Raw genomic sequence first — 20939 nt, 5'->3', positions numbered from 1 at the left:
AACAATGAAGTAAAGAAAATCAACCATCAAAATCAAGCATGGATGAACCAGGGACCCTTGCACATAGATTCAGGCATCATGACTGTGATAATCTTCTTATATTTGTTATCCATGGCCTCCTTCCTTCTAAAATCAAGTTTTAAAAATCAACTCATTATACCAAGAGCCAGTAGGGCTCCGGTGGCCTTTGCAGATTCTCAGGCTGTTACAATTCCCCCTCCCATTGTGTGCTAAAATTCCTGTGCTGCAGCGAGATTACATCAAGCAGAGAGAGGAACAAGTTCTGAGAAGGGCTGTGGAGTCCGAGACAGTGGCCATTTTGGTGGAGTCGGAATAATATGGACAGACTCCAAAAATATATAATAAAAGTACAACAATTTGCAGTATGCGCTGAATCCTTTTTTTTCCATAAGAATTTGGGGAAATTATTGAATGTCCTATAAATGTATGTTCTATTCCTGATCTAAGGATGTAGGCTTTTAGTTGAGATGAATGTGGATGCACTTTTGACCGACTCTACAGCCCTGGTACTGGGCAGGAGCAGAGGGGGAGGAAGAGATAGTCTAACAGCCTGTGATCTTAAGCACTGATTGGGCTCTGGGAACCGTTCCAGTAGCCTTTCAGGGTCATTAGTATAATTTTAGAAGTTTATTTTAGAAAGAAGGAGGCCATGGATAACAAAAATAAGAAAATTACCACAGTCACACTGCTTGATTTTGATGCTATTTAAAGGAAACCTTCAATCTCAGATCTACCTATTAAGGTAGATCCGGTGGCAGCTTCAACTAATGAATGGCATGGGAGCCATTTTTTAGCGCTAATCCTTGAGTGGCCTGTAACTTTATCAATCTTTTATCACCTAATATGCAAATATCTGAAAGAAGCTACTGGAGCGTGGAGCGGCCGGATCTGAAGCTACATTGCGCGGATACTCCATGCCCCATTAGCCTCTTTGAATCCTCCTACTATGAGATCTTCAGTACCCACCTCTTGGGAGCTGCGCACACTCGTCCGTGCTTTGCATAGACTCTCTATGCAGAGCTGGCGGCTGCATGTACTCGGCTCCAAAGCCGGAGCTACTGCTCATGGGTGGACGAATGCACGCAGCTCCTAGATCTCATAGTAGGAGGATCCAAAGAGGCTGCTGGGGCATGGAGTATCCGTGCCCTGCAGCTTCAGCTCCAGCTACTCCACGCCCCAGTAGCCTCTTTCAGATATTTGCATATTGGGTGATAAAAGATAGATAAAGTTACAGGCCACTCAAGGATTAGACCTAAAAAGGGCTTCCATGCCATTCATTAGTTGAACCTGCCACCGGATCTACCTTAATAGGTTTACTTTAAGCAGCAAGTTTAACACCTGTTACACAGTTTTGTAAAGCATATTTAAATTATTATGTATAATATAGAATGAAGGAATTAAAAAAGCGCTGCTGCACCACTCTGAAACACTAGTTCTAGATGTCACCCATTGGTCCGCTTTGTCATATGCAGTGGTATATCTAATTAGTTCTATACAGTTGGGAAAATCAGAATGTTAGCATTAATTTCAGATACATTCGTTTTGGTAATAGTTTAGAGCTTCTGCAATTTAATTGTATCCTAGGTGAGATGAATGTGGATTTCCCTGTGTAATTTATCTTCTGTTTCATGTTTCTTTAGCTTTCTGTGTGTCTGAGATCATCAAACACTTAATTAAAATCAGGGCCATAAGGAGACAAAGAAAAGAGGAAAGAATTAATTAAAGTCAATCTCCTACCAATAGCTCTGGAGACAGACAGGCTTCCATTAACTCTCCATGCCCCAAACCAGACCACACAACCTCCAAGGGCCTCAATGCGATGTTTCTCATCCTATAAATAAGGGAACATAATGTTACTTGTGTGACCACGGCTTGACCATTACATATATTCTAAATAGCAGTGATTTGTGGGTTTTGATTGGTGAAACTGATGTTTAATCAAAAGATTATTAGTTAGGCCATGTTATTTGCGTTAGTTATGAGCCAAATCCAGGTTTGGAAATTAGACGGAAATAAGTTATATTGGATGGATTTGCACCTGTTCTGCGTGTTTGCTCATAACAACAAATGCAAAAAACTGATGAATTTCCATAAGCAATCAAGACACAAGATGTAATAACATAAGATAACATAAAATACTATAATTTGTGCCGTTACTAACAATAAATGAGGTCACAACTCATCTACAATCCCTCTCTATATAGAGCAATGCCTACAAAACATCAATAAGTTAGTTCCCGATCACTGAGGCCCAGAAGTTGCACAAAATTTTTCACAGGACAATAAAAACACTCCCTCATAGAATTTTTAAGGAATATTTTTAGCCCAGGAGGATTATGACATTTTTAGTAATACAAATGCCACACGCTGAAGGCCCCCAGAGCTACAAGTGGCAGATGCCACAGTCCCCCAAACCAGACACTGGCAGACGCCGCAGGCCCTCAAACCAGACACTGGTGGAAGCCACAAGTATTTTTTACTGTGGAGTGGGAGGTTAGGATAGCGAACCACTTAAGTTTTTCTGTAAATTGAGTAAAAGTAAATAAAATTAGAAAAATTCAATAAAAAAAAAAGTACAAAAAAAATTAACTGGGGAACCAGTTAGCAGGGAGCACATTATAAAAACAGCAGGGGACATGTATATATACAGAATATATGTAGCAGTGATCTAATGGTAACAGCCTATTAGATCACTAGTCTGTACACACAGAAGCCTCTGCTTCGGGAATCCCAGTTACGTCATCACTGAAGTCACTGGATGCCCAGGCATAATTGTATCCACACCCCATCACAGTACAGAGTTGGGAAGTCAGTGTCATCATGATATGGCGGGAGGCACTGTGCGCATTACAGTGCAGTGCCAAACAGACAAGGTCCTTCCTGTAGAAGCGTCAGTCGTTATGTGACTGGCACTACACTGAATTACTCACTCTGGCTTCACAGCCTTGAATCGGGCTGCGAACTGGAAGGTTATGTGACTAGAGCTCAGTAATTCAGTATGGGCTGCTGATGCTCTGTTCACATGACCTCTTGCACTGCGGCTGCTACATATAGGACCTGTCTGTTTGGCACTGTGCACTCTAGGGTTGGACGGTGTATCGAAACCTCAGGAATTGTTCGATACTCTCAATACTGGGATTCTGTCATTTACGGTACCGAATGACTGGTGCCATTCTAAATACCCCTAGTAGATGTCTGCATGGAGGAGGTGGCATCAGGCAGGGAATCCTTTGAATAGATGTGTCCAGTCAGGGAATCCTTATAAATGTGTTGGGCCAGGAGCAGAGCAGAGACGATGTCATTAGGGAAATATCATGAACTGTCCATTTATGGACTTTCTACACCTCCCAGGGCTTCCCCTGAGACAAGGTCTCATGTTATTCAATTAAATAATGTTTTGCCCAGATGGGGATTTGAGCTCAACCTCCACTCTCTACCATGCCATTGAGATACAGTGGGGTTAAACTGTTCTAGTTTCTGATGGAAACCAATCAGATCTCAACATTAAATTTATAAGCAGCTGTGGGAAAAATAAAGGTGATCGCTAGGTGTGCTTCCAGAACAGTTCTCTATCCACTAGACTATGGACTTACTGGTTGTCAATGGGAGGATTTTATCTCACTACAGTTTCCATAGAGTTACACTGTGACACAATCTCAATGCACTGTTATATAGATATGGATCTTCCCAGAGATCTCTTTATATCACTACATTATTTTTGATTTTTAAAAAAAAAAAAACATATAATGCAGTTAAATTGAATTAATAAAAATGTATAAAACACAAAATGTATAACGCATATGAAATTGATTTGAACCCTGCCTCCAGACATTTGCATTGCGTTTCTAAACACAAATAATTGCCCCATGTGACAACACCCTTAACATTGAATTCAGATAATTTTTTTGTTTTGTGAAAGTATCGGCATTGAGTATTTTATTACTTCTCTGGGTATCGTATGGCACTGAAAATTCTGTTATTGGTGCAAACCTAGCGCACTCCTGCACACAGTGCCATCTGAAGGAGCTCATTCAGATTTAACACTGATAGCCTGGATCCTGTACTGTCCCACACTGATGTAGAGAGGGGAGGCTTATGTGGATTTATCCTCACTGGAATTTTCTGAAAGAGTAAAATTACCCTGTATAACCGGCTATGGCGCTTGTATAGCTGTTAATGGGACTTTTGCTGGACCTATGTACATGAGGCTGCTAAAAAATATATCAATAATGCTGTTATTAATACTCAGGCAAGATGACAACCCCATAATCATAGATAAAAATGAAAATAAAAAAAAATTACAAAAAAATCATATGTTTAATTATCTAGTTTTAAGAGTCAAAACAAAAATTGGCAACACAATTCCTTTAGGAACACAGAGCTATTTCTAAATGAAGAAACGTTCACAAAAGAGATGACATACGTTAGAAGTCCTCACCTCTCTGTCTGGTTTATGTGGCTTCATTAACTCCACAGCTTGCCCTCTTCGTACTAGCATCACCTGCGAGTCTCCCAGCCAGGCCACATGGAGCATGTTGCCACGGATAAAGATTACTACACCAGTTGTACCACAACGCAGGTTCTACAGTAAAAAATGTAAAAGGCACACATTTACTTAAAATTAAAATACTATAAAACAAAAAAAAATCACTCACTGTGCACTTAAATGATCGGAAAAGTTGCTCAGATATATTTACAATCACAAATTCTGTCACATTAGCCTTAAAATTGCTCAACAGGACTCTGTACCACTGGCAATTGCAAATGGCACAAGGATGAACAAGGCTGGCTGCATTTACATGCTGTTATGGGGGCAAAAGAGTGGGAAACAACTTTTCTAGGAACATCAATTCCTCTTCATTGCTCAGTTCATCACCCAATATAAAAAGACCCTCCTACATCTATATGAACTATATGATGACACTACTTCTTTGTGAATGTTATGCTAGGTAGTCATGACACAGTGGATCAGTTATATGGAGTATTTCAATGGCGCATAACAGATATGCTGAGTTATAATATGGTCTGACTTTTTTGTCTCATCTGTAAAACTAAACTAACTGTAAACTAAAAAATTACACAAGTGTCTCAATTTGACAGTTGGCAAAAAAAAAAAAAATCTCAAGACAGATGAGACTCAAACAAGAAACTAGACAGCATGGTGATCAATTCCCCCATATAAATTTATAAACTGAAGACTTAGTAGGATGTATAATTTAGAGGGAAGAGTGCCAATAGTCCGTAATGTTACTTCATGATATGGATTCAAAGCTACAAGGCAGTAGACTGGGGTAATCACATACTTGCCCCATCACCAGGTCATCAACCAAAGTGACAGTTTATGTAAGGTGGTCGAGGTGCAGCCAATAATAATACAAGTAAAAATTAGTTGTCATTATCATCCTGCAAGGCTGTCAGATAGTACAACTGTGCACGTTCTTTCCCGTAACAAGTCCTTTGGACACAGCTGGTGAGGTACAAGGCACATCATCCATGACTATACTGACAGCTCAGTGCTGTTTTGTTTCTGTCCAATGTCACCTTGAGCTTCATGTCACTGTGATAGATATCACCATGTCACACGCACATCTGCTCCACTCAGAAAATATTGCGCGTGCTCAGAATAATTGTATAGCCAACTCCTCCTCCCAGCCGCACTGCTTGTTCACAAGAATCATCAGGCTGTTTTCTACTGCACACGTATACACACAGGTGAGGCATGAGCTACCATTTATAGATGCTGCCTATTAAATTCATTTCTCTACTAGGTCAGTAAAACTCGCATATGACAAACAATAAGAATACTGTGCCCATAGTCATTAGTTATCTCTACTAAGACATAAACCCAGAGTCTATATTGGATTTTTGGAAAAATGTAGGGCACACTGAATACTCTGTATTTTACAAAAGTTGAGTCTAGTGCAGAGTAGGGCTATGGAGGCAGAGTTTGTGACCATTTTGGTGGTTTTAGAGGCATGATAAAACAAACTGACTCCACAAATATACAGAAAAATAAGAAATTTCTGTTCTATTCTTAATCTAAGGATTTATACCAGGAGTGAACAACATTTCATGGTCCAAGGGCTTTTAACCCCTTCGCCAGGATGTACTGTAGGGGGTGTATGGAGATACATGCCTGTTAGGGCCACAGTCGATGCTCGTTCGGAACACGGCAGTTACAGTTGAACCCGACCACAGTACCTAACATTGCTGCTGATGGGCGCCGCCCATCATCGAAGGTTGGCGATCGAATTACAGAGTTGCCATGGCAGCCTACAGTCTCCTAGAGACTAATAGGCTTGCAATGTATAATAATCTCCTATACCCTTTGAATGGCAGCCAAATAAATGCCCCCAGGTCTAAAGAAGTAGTCACTACTAGTATAAAAATAAATTACATTTCACACAAAGAATAGTCCCCTTTACAAAATACCACACCATAAAAACAACGACAAAGAAATGCCAAACTTAGCCAATCATCCCATCACACCCAAAAAATGATGACAAATTCCCAAAGGTTTATTTTTAAATATATTATATGTACCTAAATCATATGAATTAAACATTTCAAGTTTTTAAAGCGATATTCCACAAAGACAAGTTTCTTAAAAGTACTCAATAAAACAAAATAGCACACATTCTCTAATTCACTGTTATATCTGTGAAATGCTGTATTTTTGTTCATAAGTCCAACCTGCCTCTATCAGTCCTGGGGTACACAATTTCAGTTGCCCCTAGACATGGGGTCAGGGAAGCCATCTGGGTTTTCTTTCTGACGGTTGTGGAGCTGAGATTTCGGTCTCTCTCTCTCTCTCTCTGCTCCCTGCAATCTAGCCCCTCCCATTCCAGAAGCAGCTCACACTGCTCACACTGATACACAGACAGTGACATCCTGCTGGCAGCAGCGTGAGGAGTGTAAAGCTACAGACAGATAAGTTCTTTGAGAGCTGACAGTTTCATTGTGTGTAATATGCATCTTATGGATCTTGTTATCTTTCATCTGTCTCATCTCTCTTTCAATATGTCAGATACTACGGTAGTACAATGTTCAGAAGTTAAATGAAAGGGTATATAAACCTGTACTCTGATAATCTAACCACATTTTGAGCTCACAGAACTCGATGGATCATAATGTGTCTGCTTCGAGAGTCCCTGTCCACACTCTGGAATTTTTCACTGACCAGCATAGGGAGTGATAGGAGCTAAAACAGCAATAAAACTGAGTAAAATTATAAAGTAAAGGGTTAAAAATTATCTTTATTGTGTAGTTTCCGCACCTTGACATAGAATTATGTCATGGTGATTGCCCGGGCTCAGAAGCCGAGCCTTTGTGATCATCACGGGATCCCGGCAGTATGCGATAGCCTGTATCCTGCAGTAACAGCTGGGATCGAGACTATGGCGATCCCGCCTGTTTAACCCTATAGATACTGTGGTCATAGTGACTGTACTGCATTGCTACGGTGATCGGTACCCTTCAATGGAGGACCCCAGAGCTGCCTTCACTAGAAGCCTGTCAGATTGTGCATTTTACACAATCTAACAGTGCTGCTCTCAGCCTGCAAAATGATTACTTTTTCATGTCTCTCCCTGGGACAAAATAAAACAAAGTAAAAAAAAAAAAGAAAAAAAAAAGTCCCATTCTGTATAAAAATCAAATACAACATAAAAAGTGAATATAACCAAAAAAACATTACATATTGGGTATCACCACGTCTGTAACAACCCATACAGTGCAATAAAATAAAATGGTCACTGAACCCGTACAGTGAGCGCCGAGAAAAAAAAAAAAGGTAAAAATTTTTTTAAATTATGACCTCATAAAAAGTGATCAAAAAGTAACATTTACCCCAACATGATACCAATAAAAAAGTACAGCTTGTCCTGCAAAAAATAAGCTCTAAAACAGCCTGTAAAAAAAATTAAATACAATGTTATGCTCATAAATACACGGTGAGGCAAAACAAGCTAAATTCTCCTAAATGAGTTCTATATATCGCAAAACAAGTTAACACAAAAAAGCTATATAAATAGGGTATCGCCGTAATGGTGATACCCCAAAGAATAAAGATAACACATTATTTTTATGGTACGGGGAAAAAAAAATACTAAAAACCATAAAGAGAATTAATGTTTTGTTTTTTTTAACCACCACCAAGAAACAGTTAATAAAATCTGATTATTAGCTATTAAACCCCTGTAAATGATGTTCCTGAAAAGTGTATCTAATATCTGACACTGCAAACCTGCTCTGAATGGCGTCTCCTTCCCTTCTATGCCTGGCTGTGTGCCCATACAGCAGTTTACCAACATATATGGGATATCAGTCAGGAGAAATTGGGTATCAAACTTTGTGGAGTTTTTCTAAATTTAATAATTTGTGACGGTTTCATTTTTGGCAAAAATGTATGTATTGTCTAAAAAAAGTTACAGTTTGTAAATTACTCTTCCATTTAGTTTTAACACCTGTGAAACATCTAAAGGGTTACACTTCTTAAAGTAGATCTTTCACACATTAAGGGGTTTAGTTTCTAAACTGGCATAATTTAATGGGTTTTACTGCTATTTAGGCCTCTCATAGTCACTTAAAGCTGAACAGGTGCCTCTAAATAAGTATTTTGCCTATTTAAAAAAAAAAATTGAAAAATTGCACTCAAAATTCTGAACTGCCTAATAGCTTAGAAAAGGGAGCGGATGCATAAAAAGCCACTCCGATATAAAACACTCAGGAAATGTTAGCTATTAAGTTACTTTGAAAATTAATAATTTTCTGAAATTTGCAGAATTTCAATTTTTTCATAACTGAATACAAAATATGTCATCAAAATGTTTCTATTACTTTGAATTACAATGTGTGACGAGAAAACAATCTCAAAATACCCTTGATATGTTAGAGCCTTACAAATGTATAATGTATAACAGGGAAAATTTTAAAAATCAGGCCTGGGCCTAAAACCCCTAAAATGGCTTAGACCTAAAGGGTTAATGTAATGATGGAAAAATAAAAGTTTAAGTAAATTTCAGCAAATTGCACAGTTTTCACTATAAATATTATCATGTTACCTACTATCTTCGTTTTCGATTAAAAAAAATCTTTGCCTGGCAGCCTCCACTAGGGGAAGCTCACTGTAAATAAATAAAGGATCTTTGAAAACAAGAGAAAAGACTTAAGAGTATGGCCGAGAATGCAGATGTTCATGTGCAGAAAAAGATTGAAGAGATCAGGCAATACCTTATTGAGGCGGATTTCTTATTTCTCTGATTGTACTTATTGAGGCGGAGTATATGGTGAGATGGTTAGAGAATACTAGTTCTCTTCATGAGAAATGATGTAATGCCAATGTACTGTACATGTAGATTCATACAATGGCCTACGTGTGGCTTGTGAGGTCTGTCTGTTTACCAGTCAATGTCTAATGTTAAAAAGGTAAAATAAATGAACATACGATAATGGAATAACAGCATTAAATGGGATGATTTAGGCATTTCTAGGTCCCTAATGCACATCTCTGAATGGTAGATCAGAAAGTTTTTGCTCTATTCTAGCATCCTGTTTCTCCTGGTATCCAAAACCACCACTTGTGGGCCCCACGTAATTTCATGGGGTACATTATTGGTAACACCACCCCTAACCAATAGTTGATATACAGTACAGACCAAAAGTTTTGACACACCTCATTCAAAGAGCTTTCTGTATGTTCATGACTGTAAAAATTGTAGAGAACACAAGTGTAAATTATTTGTTTTGATGCCTTTAGTGTGAATTATATACTTAACAATTAAGAGAAAAAGCTGAAAAATATGTCTTATATTCTAGGTTCTTCAAAGTAGCCACCTTTTGATTTCATTACTGCTTTGCATACTCTTATCATTCTCTTGATGAGCTTCAAAAGGTAGTCACCTGAAATGGTCTTCCAGCAGTCTTGAAGGAGTTCACATAGATGCTGTTGGTCCTTTTGCCTTCACTCTGCGGTCCAGCTCACACCAAACCATTTTGATTGGGTTCAGGTCTGTTGACTGTGGAGGCCAAATCATCTGGCATAGCACCCAATCACTCTCCTTCTTGGTTAAATAGCCCTTACACAGCCTGGAGGTGTGTTTGGGATCATTGTCCTGTTGAAAAATAAATGTTGGTCCAACTAAACGCAAACCGGATGGAATAGCATGCAGCTGCAGGTCCAGTATACCTTCAATTTTGAATAAATCCCCAACAGGGTCACCAGCAAAGCACCCCCACACCATCACACCTTCTCCTCCATGTTACACGGTGGGAACCAGGCATGTAGAGTCCATTCACAAAGACACTGTGGTTGGAACCAAATATCTCAAATTTGGACTAATCAGACCTAAGCACAGATTTCCACTGGTCTAATCTCCATTCCTTGTGTTCTTTAGCCCAAATAAGTCTCTTGTGTTTGTTGTCTGTAATTAGCACTGGTTTCCTAGCAGCTATTTTGCCATGAAGTTGTTGTAGAAATGTGTCTGCTGCTTAAACTCTTTGTGGCATTGACCGGGCATTGATAATCGGAGCTGCTGTTAACCTGCAATTTCTGAGGCTGGTGACTCGGATGAACTTATCCTTTGCGGCAGAGGTGACTCTTAGTCTTCCTTTCCTGGGGTGCTCCTCATGTTAGCCAGTTTCTTTGTAGCACTTGATGGTTTTTTGCAACTGCACTTGGGTACACTTTCAAAGTTTTCCCAATTTTTCGGACTGACTGACCTTCATTTCTTAAAGTAATGATGGCCACTCGTTTTTCTTTACATAGCTGCTTTTTTCTAGCCATAATACAAATTCTAACAGTCTATTCAGTAGGACTATCAGCTGTGTATCCACTTGCCTTCTCCACAACACAACTGATGGTGCCAACCCCATTTATAAGGCAAGAAATCCCACTTATTAAACCTGACAGGGCACACCTGTGATGTGAAAATATTTTCTGGTGACTAACTCTTGAAGCTCATCAAGAGAATGGCAAGAGTGTGCAAAGCAAAAGGTGGCTTCTTTGAAGAACCTAGAATATAAGACATATTTTCAGTTGTTTTACACTGAAGTATATAATTCCACATGTGTTAATTCATAGTTTTGATGCGTTTAGTGTGAATTTACAATTTTTATAGTCATGAAAATACAGAAAACTCTTTCAATGAGAAGGCATTTCCAAACTTTTGGTCTGTACTGTATATATATATATATATATATATATATATATATATATATATATATATATATATATCTTTCTATAGTATATTATACTGTATATAAAGTGCAGTGTGAATATTTTATAACTTGCAGTAATTCTCTAGCCTATGAGTTACAAGGGCTGTTTTGAAATCTTCTAGGAGAATTCAGTTCTGCACAGTATTAATCACTCTTGACATCTGAGATATAATTAACTGCTAAGCGGAGGATAGAAAGAGCTACCAAGAGCTCTTTAAAGAAAATGATAAATGAAAGAATTAGGACCCGTCTGAATTTATTTTCCTCCTATAATCGTTTGTGAACTCTCAAAACGGAGATACTCTATTAATAACTTTACAGCTTTAAGCTCTACAAGGACTCAGAGCTCAATGACACATTATTAAGCATTATTGGAGACTTAAAGGGAGTCTATCAGGTCCAAAACGACTCCCACACCAACAATAATGCTGGGTAGTGGGCTATAATAGAAGGAAAAACGCACATTAGTGGTCAAAAATTGAGACACTAATGGGCACATAATAATTTTTAATGGGTATCCAAATTGGCCTTCAAGTGCACCATAAGCAGCCTGATTTTCCATACTGGCCTTAAGACAACTGCAAGTGCTCTGGCTTCCTTCTGGAATCAGTGCCTAATGCTACCCATTTAACTGTAATATATTTGCTGCCTAAATATACATAAAAAGATGACTCCAATTATAGACAGAAAATTATCATTAAAAGAAACTTACCATTAAAGTATAGCATGATAAATCAACAACATTTACTCACAAATCTATGCACCATGGCTGATCTTATGTTTTATATTTGTTATCTATAACCGCCTTCCTTATAGAATCAACTTTTCAAATGATGCTAATGAGCCAAAAGGGCACTGGAGGGATTTACCACTGCCCCTCCATGATATGGCTTCACAGGCTGCTACATTGTCTCGGCTACCCCTGATCCCCCAGCACTTACCCATCCCCTTCCCATTTTGTGAGATTACATCAGTAAGAGGGAGGGAGAAGTGCTGAGGGAACAGGAGGAGGAGAGACAGTGTAGCAGCTTGGGAGGCCAGATCATAGAGAGGCACTGGTAAAGCCATCCAGAGCCCTTCTGGCTCATTAGCATCATTTGAAAAGTTGATTTTATAAGGCCATGGATATAATAAGATTACCAGAGTTGCAGTGCCTGGATCTATGAGTAAGTGTCCCTGGTTTATCAGGACTAATTTTAAAGGTAGATTTCCTTTAAAGAGGAGCTTCTGACGTAAAGCAAGTTCTGTTTTTTTGACGCTACTGGCGAGGTCAGAAAGTGTTGAATGTCAAAAGTGAGGCAAGTGGTTGACACAAAGGGGCAGAGGTGTCAGAGACTGGAAGACTACAGCAACACTGGAACCAGAGCAGGTCAACAAGTCTTTCAGTTGCCCCTTCCATAGTCCCCAGACTCCCATCAAAGCCAAACTCCACTTAAAGTGTGAACACTTGGAAATGAATATTACCAGATCACGGAGGCCAGTTAACCAAGTTATGGGAGTCAGTAAGTGTCCTTACACCAGATAACTGCATTTGTTGTTACTAGGCTTCGACATGAAACATGGATCAGGCTCATTTTTTCTTTTTACTGTTTAAATATACTGTAAATGATGAAAAAAAAAATGCTGCTGGCCCTTTAATTTGTTTTGTAACTTACTCCCCGTGCAGAAGGCATAGGAGGAAAAGCGGCTGCACTCTGTGCTGGTCACATGTTCACATCACATGATGTGATTATTACTAGGTTTGGCTGTAGCTGGTTGCACTCAGTAGGTTTGAGGCCACAGAAGGGGTGGAGCTTTCAATAAGAAATAGAGAAGCCTAAAAAATATCTGCAGACAGGTCAGTTCATGGAGAAAAGAAGTGAAGATATGTAAGCCAGAACAGGACTGGATGTGCAGGGGAGTGATGTCATTTACTAAGAACTGCATGTTGGTAGGCTGGGGGGCACATTTACATGGGACTTCATTTTAGGGGCTCTACTATATACAATCTGCACCTGCATGGCTATTCTACCAAATAGAATCTGCCCATGCATGTCTGCACTTTTTCACTACATGGACACATACATGCGCCTACGATCTTACATGCACACACGCAATTATTATGCCTTGTCTGTCAGTTTTCTTTGAAAATGGGTGCAGTGGGGAGAGGAGAGAGCTGGGGATGCCCAAACCACTCTATTTACCATTTCTATTTCTTTCCAACTCATAAGCCCTACACCAGATTTATTAAGAGACCGGCCACCACTGTAATTGGGTACATACATGGGGGCGGCTTGCATAACACATAGTAGAACTGGTCAAAGGTTATGACTCTTATGTGCTGGCTGCACCCTCCCCCAGCTACCGGATGATAAGTTTTTATTTTCTAGTTACTCCAGAAATTGTTTGGGCGGAAGCATCACATAAAGGCCACAGAAAAGACAAATCCAGTATGGCTAGTATGGGGAGACACCAAATAAGTGGGGCTGGAGGTAATGTGCAATGCTGGCAGTAACAGACAAAGCTAAAGCAAGTAAACATGAAGTTTATTAGCCACCATTACTGTGTAAAAAGAGCAGCCCACACTATCAGATAATCACCTCAGAGATCACTGGGAGCAGATCAGGAGAGGGAGGAGCAGTTGGGGACTTATGGGAGTTGTAGTATCCCATCTTGGAGATAAAGGATATCTACCACCAGGATGAGGAAATGTAAAGTAAACACACTGAAATACTGGTGTGTGCTCCCCTCTGGCAGATTCTGCTCTTCTTTTAGCTTCTTAGGACCTTGTTTTTAAGAAAAAAAGGTTCTAAAATTATGAAAATGAACTTTAGGGCTCCAGCTTCCATATATGTCAATGGAGCCTGGAGCCCCTCATGCCCAGGTTTTAAAAATTACACAAATGAGTATAAGAAGCTACAAGAAGAGCAGACCCTGCCAGAAGGGACACACACCAGTATTTCAGTGTGCTTAGTTTACAATCCTTCATTCTGGTAGTAGAATGTCCTTCAAATACTTCATAAAACTTTTTTTTTTAGCCCCCTTTAGTCTAGTGACCTATAATATTACAATGTTTGTACTATATACTACAATATTACTGAATTACAGTTACCTACAACACACACAGATAAACCTGTCAAGCCAGGACTCTTTCAAAAGGCTCCATCACATAGGATCCCACGATTCCATGAATTCCACATGGCAAGCCATATCCTCACTTTTATTTTCATAGAACATAAAGGTATGTCTTCAGATGAAGTACAGATTGCGCAGTTATAGCATCTGCTCAGTATAAGTACCACCGGCATCTGTTACGGCCCATCTGTATGGTAAATGTCCATTAAACAGTGAGACTGGCATACCCCTATATTAGAATGTGCTAAACAACTGAAAAACGTGAAGCTTTGCTAACACTATGGCACAGATATATTAAAACTAGTGCAATCTGCCTTAGTTCATTTTGTGCCACATTATTTAATAGTGTTGCAGGCTCTTAATGAATCTGGTCTGTTTTCAGGATGTGCACACAGTTACACTTTTTTTAATGCAATTTCAATAGACACCATACAAAGCAATTGTGTCAGATTCTAGACATAAATGCCTTAAACTATGAATAACCACTACCACACCCTTGTAGGTGCACAGTTTTTTAAAGTGTTGGACAAAATGCAACCGCAATAAAATTGTTGCGCAAACAAAATAATACAGGCAGTATTAGGTTCTATAGGTTTGTTCCTAAGCTGAATTTGTATGCAAGTCGAAACTGTATATTTTATAATTGTAGATCCTGACAATTTTTTTTTGCCTCAGTGACAATTGGAGTTTCACCATTTTTTGCTGTAATTGGACCAAAGATTATCAATAAATCTTCATTAAAGACACTTTACAGGTGATCATTGCAGCCTGGGACTAAAGCATCCAGAGAGCTTCACCAGAGGTCACAGGGGTCTGTCTGTAACTATGGGTTGTCTGTAAGTCGGGTGTCCTTAAGTAGGGGACCGCCTGTACAGTAAATATATGTGCAAGCTCCAAAGACACTTTTTGCATGCAAACTTAGACACAAACTTGAACACACACTATAATGCATGTGGGCCAATGTTTTTTGTGGCTCTTTTTTGCATTTCTTATGTAATCCGAAAAATAAAACAAATGTACAGATTTTTACAGAAAGGAACAGCATGCTCTTGTCTTTTTTATTATTATCACAGATGACAGATGGAGAAGAATGAAGAATCACTACATTACATCCATTCTAAAATAATGTCAGGAACAGCAAAAAAACCTCTGACAGTAAAGTTATCTAGAAAAACAAAAACTCATCATAGAAAAGAATACCTAACACTATCTCTACACTGTAGGTAAAGCTGTCAATTATAGGATTATTGGCAAAATTCTCTACAATTATCAAGGAAAAAGTGCTTCACATTGCATAGAATGCATCAAGATGACAAAATCAAAGAAAAGGCATGTAATCATGTAGACTAGGTCTGCAGGGCCTATATACATGGCAGCTGGTGCCTTTAAATGTTTTTTTTTTTTTTTTTTAATTTAATAAGGGTCAAGAGTGATTCCAGAAATGACTCCTTAGGTTGTCAAGGCAATTGGCAACTAAGAATTTAAAGAGAGAGCTGGTTATTCTGCAACGTGTCAAATAATTAGAGAATCGTTACATACATGTCCTACCCTGTAAAAGCAATCTTCAAAAATCTAATTCAAATTCATATATACCACACATGAAAGCTTGACCTGTGGTTGTGGTACCAATTTTATAGATAGGAGGATTGTACGATAGTTTTCATTATTGCCCATGGTGTCCGTTTCATTGGTACAGTTGCTCTCAGGGGGAGAGAGCAGAGTTGCATAAATATGACATGAAATTGAAAAACCATTAGAAATGTACTGCTGGATTAGGAACGTATTTTTACTTTAAATGGATGGCAAACGGAGAGCTAAAGTAAAAAAAAAAAAAAGTGGTCACATGTCCATGGTGAACTTTGCTCTTCACCCAAATGTGACTGTAAAAGGTGGCAACTGTATTAAGAGCCTCACCATTCCCATCAACAAAAGGAGGAAACTGACCACGGCATTGAATGAGGAAGATGAGTATATAATTATTGCTTATATTACAACTAATGGGTTTTAAGTTTACCTAAACACTTGCTACACATTAGAAGGAACCTGTCATCTCTGTTACCCTCCCAAAACCCCCAATCAGTTCCACATGTTTAATTGGTGTTTTTATAGCTTCAAAACATTTAAGTATTCCTCTAAAAAACTGTTTTAATCCTGAACTCTCATCCCTTTCATAAAGTCAAGGAGGCAGGATAGCTCAACTATATAGTCAAGCTTCCACGCCTCCCCAGCTCCAACGTTACCATCTTCTTCCATGGCGATCAGGCTTGTGCATTGCGCCTGTGAGCTAGACCCTGGGCATCTTCACAGGCACACCATGCATGTGCAACTCACACTTGCTCCTAAACGGAGGGGGATATCTACTTTGCAGTGAATTGCCAAACGCTCAGTGTGCCTGTACAGCTGGACAGGGTGTGATTGCCAAGAAAGGGAACACCTCAGAGCTAGGGGGCAGAGTTAGCAGTCAAAACTACCATGAGAAGTCAAGATAGCTTGACTGTATAGTTCAGCTCCCCTCCCTCCTTTACTTTACTTTATATTAGGGATGAGAGGGTGTGGTTAAGAGTAATACTAAAACGTATTTAGAGGAATACCAAAACGTGTTAAAGATACAAAAATACCAATTGGACACATGAAAGTGTTGAACAAAGAACAGTTTGGCGTTTTTGTGGGTTAGCAAATGGGTTCCCTTTAAGTATTATGTCCCCCAATATTTTTATTGACATATGGCATTGTGGTATTTTGTTTGGGGGTTTTATTGCCTCATTACTGATATTGCTCATAGTGCGCGCACACACACTGTAGTAGGTCTTATTTCTGTTTATTAATTAACAGTGCACACTATGTGACCTTATGGCAGTGGTAAATAACTACAAGAAAGTCTTAATACAGCTATTATATCTATATATATCTATATATATCTATATATATATATATATCTATATCTATATCTATTTTTTAATAGTTTTACTAATAAAGATAACACTTTAAGAATTATATATATATTTTTTAGAGTGCTACCATTTGGTCCATACTAATTTGAGATAAGAGCTTTCAGTTTAGTCAGGAAAACTGCTTAAACTTATTACATAAAATAGTTTTCAGTTCCACTGAGAGGCATGGATACCACAGTTGCCATATACAAAAAATAAATTCACAGATTTATTGAATTTATTCCTCATGCATTTATTCTCTGCTCACTCTTCACTGTCATTTCTGAACTTAAACTAGCCAAATAAACCCAAATGATAACAATTCAGCACACTGACCTCACGGGCAGCTTTCTTTACAAAGCTTTCATCTGTGATGCGGAAGGCTCTACATAGGGCTTCAGCTGGATCCTGTGGGAACACTTCTTGACGTACTAGATTCACATGCAGGTGGATGGAAGCGTAAATGGCAGCATCTACTCCTCCGTGTCCATCAAACACAGCAAAGTATGCTTGCTCTTCTTGGTCCTGTGGGGTGTGAGAAAAACAAACTTATAAACCACAGCGGTACCAAATTTATGCTCCATTTTCTTCATATTTTTGATTTACAAACCTGATATATTTTAGTCCTCTGTGTCTAGAAATGCTACATTGAGTTTAGCCTGAAGAAATGAAAGAAGGTAAACACACTAGTAATGTCTAATGCATTTTAAGTATGTACTCTATACTACTTTTACATGGGGATTAGAGCGATTGCACGGGTGACCTGCATAAGCACAATATATAAGATTAAATGTGCATTATTGGCAAGGCCATTAAGATGCAGTATGTATACACTATGGCAGTGGGGGCAAACCTATGGCACGGGTGCCAGAGGTAGCACTTGGAGCCATTTCTGTGGGCAATCAGAACCCAACACAGAGTTTACCAAATAGGACTAAATCCACCAAGTCCAAAGCAACTTAAGAGATGCTACTGGGGGCAGGCAGGGCTGGCTGTAGGCTACTGGGGGCAGGCAGGGCTGGCTGTAGGCTACTGGGGGCAGGCAGGGCTGGCTGTAGGCTACTGGGGGCAGGCAGGGCTGGCTGTAGGCTACTGGGGGCAGGCAGGGCTGGCTGTAGGCTACTGGGGGCAGGCAGGGCTGGCTGTAGGCTACTGGGGGCAGGCAGGGCTGGCTGTAGGCTACTGGGGGCAGGCAGGGCTGGCTGTAGGCTACTGGGGGCAGGCAGGGCTGGCTGTAGGCTACTGGGGGCAGGCAGGGCTGGCTGTAGGCTACTGGGGGCAGGCAGGGCTGGCTGTAGGCTACTGGGGGCAGGCAGGGCTGGCTGTAGGCTACTGGGGGCAGGCAGGGCTGGCTGTAGGCTACTGGGGGCAGGCAGGGCTGGCTGTAGGCTACTGGGGGCAGGCAGGGCTGGCTGTAGACTACTGGGGGCAGGCAGGGCTGGCTGTAGACTACTGGGGGCAGGCAGGGCTGGCTGTAGACTACTGGGGGCAGGCAGGGCTGGCTGTAGACTACTGGGGGCAGGCAGGGCTGGCTGTAGACTACTGGGGGCAGGCAGGGCTGGCTGTAGACTACTGGGGGCAGGCAGGGCTGGCTGTAGACTACAAGGGGCAGGCAGGGCTGGCTGTAGACTACTGGGGGCAGGGCTGGCTGTATACTACTGGGGGCAGGCTGGCTGTATACTACTGGGGGCAGGCTGGCTGTATACTACTGGGGGCAGGCTGGCTGTATACTACTGGGGACTTTCTGGCTATATACTGGGGGGGGGGGGGGTCTGTGATCAATGCATTTCCCACCTGCGGTTTATACTGGAGTCAATAGGTTTTCCGAGGCTTATACTCGGGTCAGCTTATACTCGAGTAAGTAAACGGTAAGTGTATTTTGGTTGTAGTTTGGGCACTCTGTCTCCAAAAGGTTCACCATCATTGCACTATGGCCAGGGGCATAACTAAAACTCAGGGATCCCAGAGCAGAAGTTACACTTCGGCCCCCCCACACAATTTTTCTTCTTTTCTACTCCATCAGTACGTGCTTTATCCCTTCTTAACCCTCAAAAATCTATATGTATTTTGATAACCAAATTTCAATAACATATCTACCCACTGGTCCTCCTGGCTTCTACCGTGAGGTTATACACCTCACCAGCCATTCCCTGCCTGGCTATCAAGCACTTGCCCCTACAAGGGACAAGGCTGTATTCTTTGCATGAACCCAGCAATCCCCTGATGAGCCCATAGGGCGAAACAAGTCTTGTCGGGACATGGGACATTGGATTCAGATCTCAGCCATGACACACTTTCTCTAGACTATAGGGGGTCAGAATTGATGTTATACTGACTCCCCTCTGACGCTTTACCTGACGCAACCTGCTGTTATTAGGCCAATAACAGGGCCAGCTATTGCAGGGTCAGGTTCCAGTCGGGACTGTGGTTATAAAGGACCCCAGTTCCGAAGCTAGGCCTCTAGGGTGCGATAGTTCTATAGTCCATAATAGGGATTTTTGTAGGGTACTACTACACGACCTTTGAGTCTTACATACCCTAATCCTACTGGACATTTTTCTCTCTACCACCCGATTCTTTTCCTGTGCATTTCTGTGTGTACTCCCTACGGTGTAACACCCCCATACCCATAAACGACCTCTACTGCATACTTGAACAACGGTGTTTTCGACACCATCGTTTAGGAGTCACACATATGCCCTTAGTGGGAGTCCGTAACAGTATTTTACTCCTGAGGTGAGTTCTTCTTTTTTACTAATTACATCAATTGTATAAACAGAGGACAACCCAGGCCCACTCTCTGATTCCCGATTCATCTCTTTTACTTGTAGATTGGTCATCCCTGCCGTGGAACTCCACATCTTGACAGTGAAAACTGTACCTTTATGTTAACTTTGTAAATAAATTTACTATTTAATAAGTAATCACTAGTTGTACTTTCCTTTTAAACATATCTACCCTAACAAGGAAACTTAGATACAGTTGCTCAATTGTATGTGAGGTGGAGGCCTAGATAATGGCAGCTTAGATAAAGTAGCTCAGATGTATGGGTGAAACATATTATTGTATGTAAACTAGCTGTACACAGTTTAGAAGTGATTACTTTCCAGTCACACAGTCTCTGAATGTAGTGAGATAGGAGTGTAAAGGAGAATACTGTAAACATTGAAGCAGCATATTTCTCTACAGCCTCAGATTATTTCTTAAAGGGAACCTCTCATTAGAAATTGGTCTAATAAACCACTACCAGTATGTTGTCACAGCTGAACTGTTAAACAGCTCTTAGATCATGTTTCTTTCATGACCCAGCTTGGTGGCATCATCCAGAAAATCAACTATGTAGTTGGATGTATAAAGTCAGGGAGGCAGAGAGTTTAACAGTGAAGTCAAGCTTTTCCTTCCTCTGAACACCTCCTACCATGTGATTGACATCATGCGTGGATTTCAGGAGATGTCCCTGGATGCAGGACCATCAATAACAGTGAATGCGGCATCCTATGGTGGGAAAAGCTTGACTTCCATGTTAAACACTTCGTCTCCTTGAGTTCATAACACCAATTTACATCTAACTTCATAGTTGATTTTCTGGATGATGCCACCACCATGGGCAATGAAAGAAACATCATCTAGAAGCTGCTCAGCTGCTCGACAACATAC

General features: G+C 40.3%; 1 protein-coding gene across 1 annotated transcript in view; it reads right to left on the bottom strand.

Annotated features, from left to right (window-relative positions):
* The window catches only part of PPM1E (protein phosphatase, Mg2+/Mn2+ dependent 1E), a 150098-nt gene that overhangs the window by 8488 nt on the left and 120671 nt on the right, over nt 1–20939 (bottom strand). The window contains exons 4-6 of the mRNA XM_072136283.1: nt 17619–17807; nt 4460–4603; nt 1759–1852 (exon numbers count right to left, since the gene is read on the bottom strand). Of these exons, the coding sequence (XP_071992384.1) occupies nt 1759–1852; nt 4460–4603; nt 17619–17807 (427 nt within the window). The remainder of the gene's footprint in view (nt 1–1758; nt 1853–4459; nt 4604–17618; nt 17808–20939) is intronic.

This window comes from Engystomops pustulosus, chromosome 2 (genome assembly GCF_040894005.1).
Source record: "Engystomops pustulosus chromosome 2, aEngPut4.maternal, whole genome shotgun sequence".
NCBI classification, from domain to species: Eukaryota; Metazoa; Chordata; class Amphibia; order Anura; family Leptodactylidae; genus Engystomops; species Engystomops pustulosus.
This window is presented reverse-complemented; position numbering and strand designations above follow the sequence as displayed.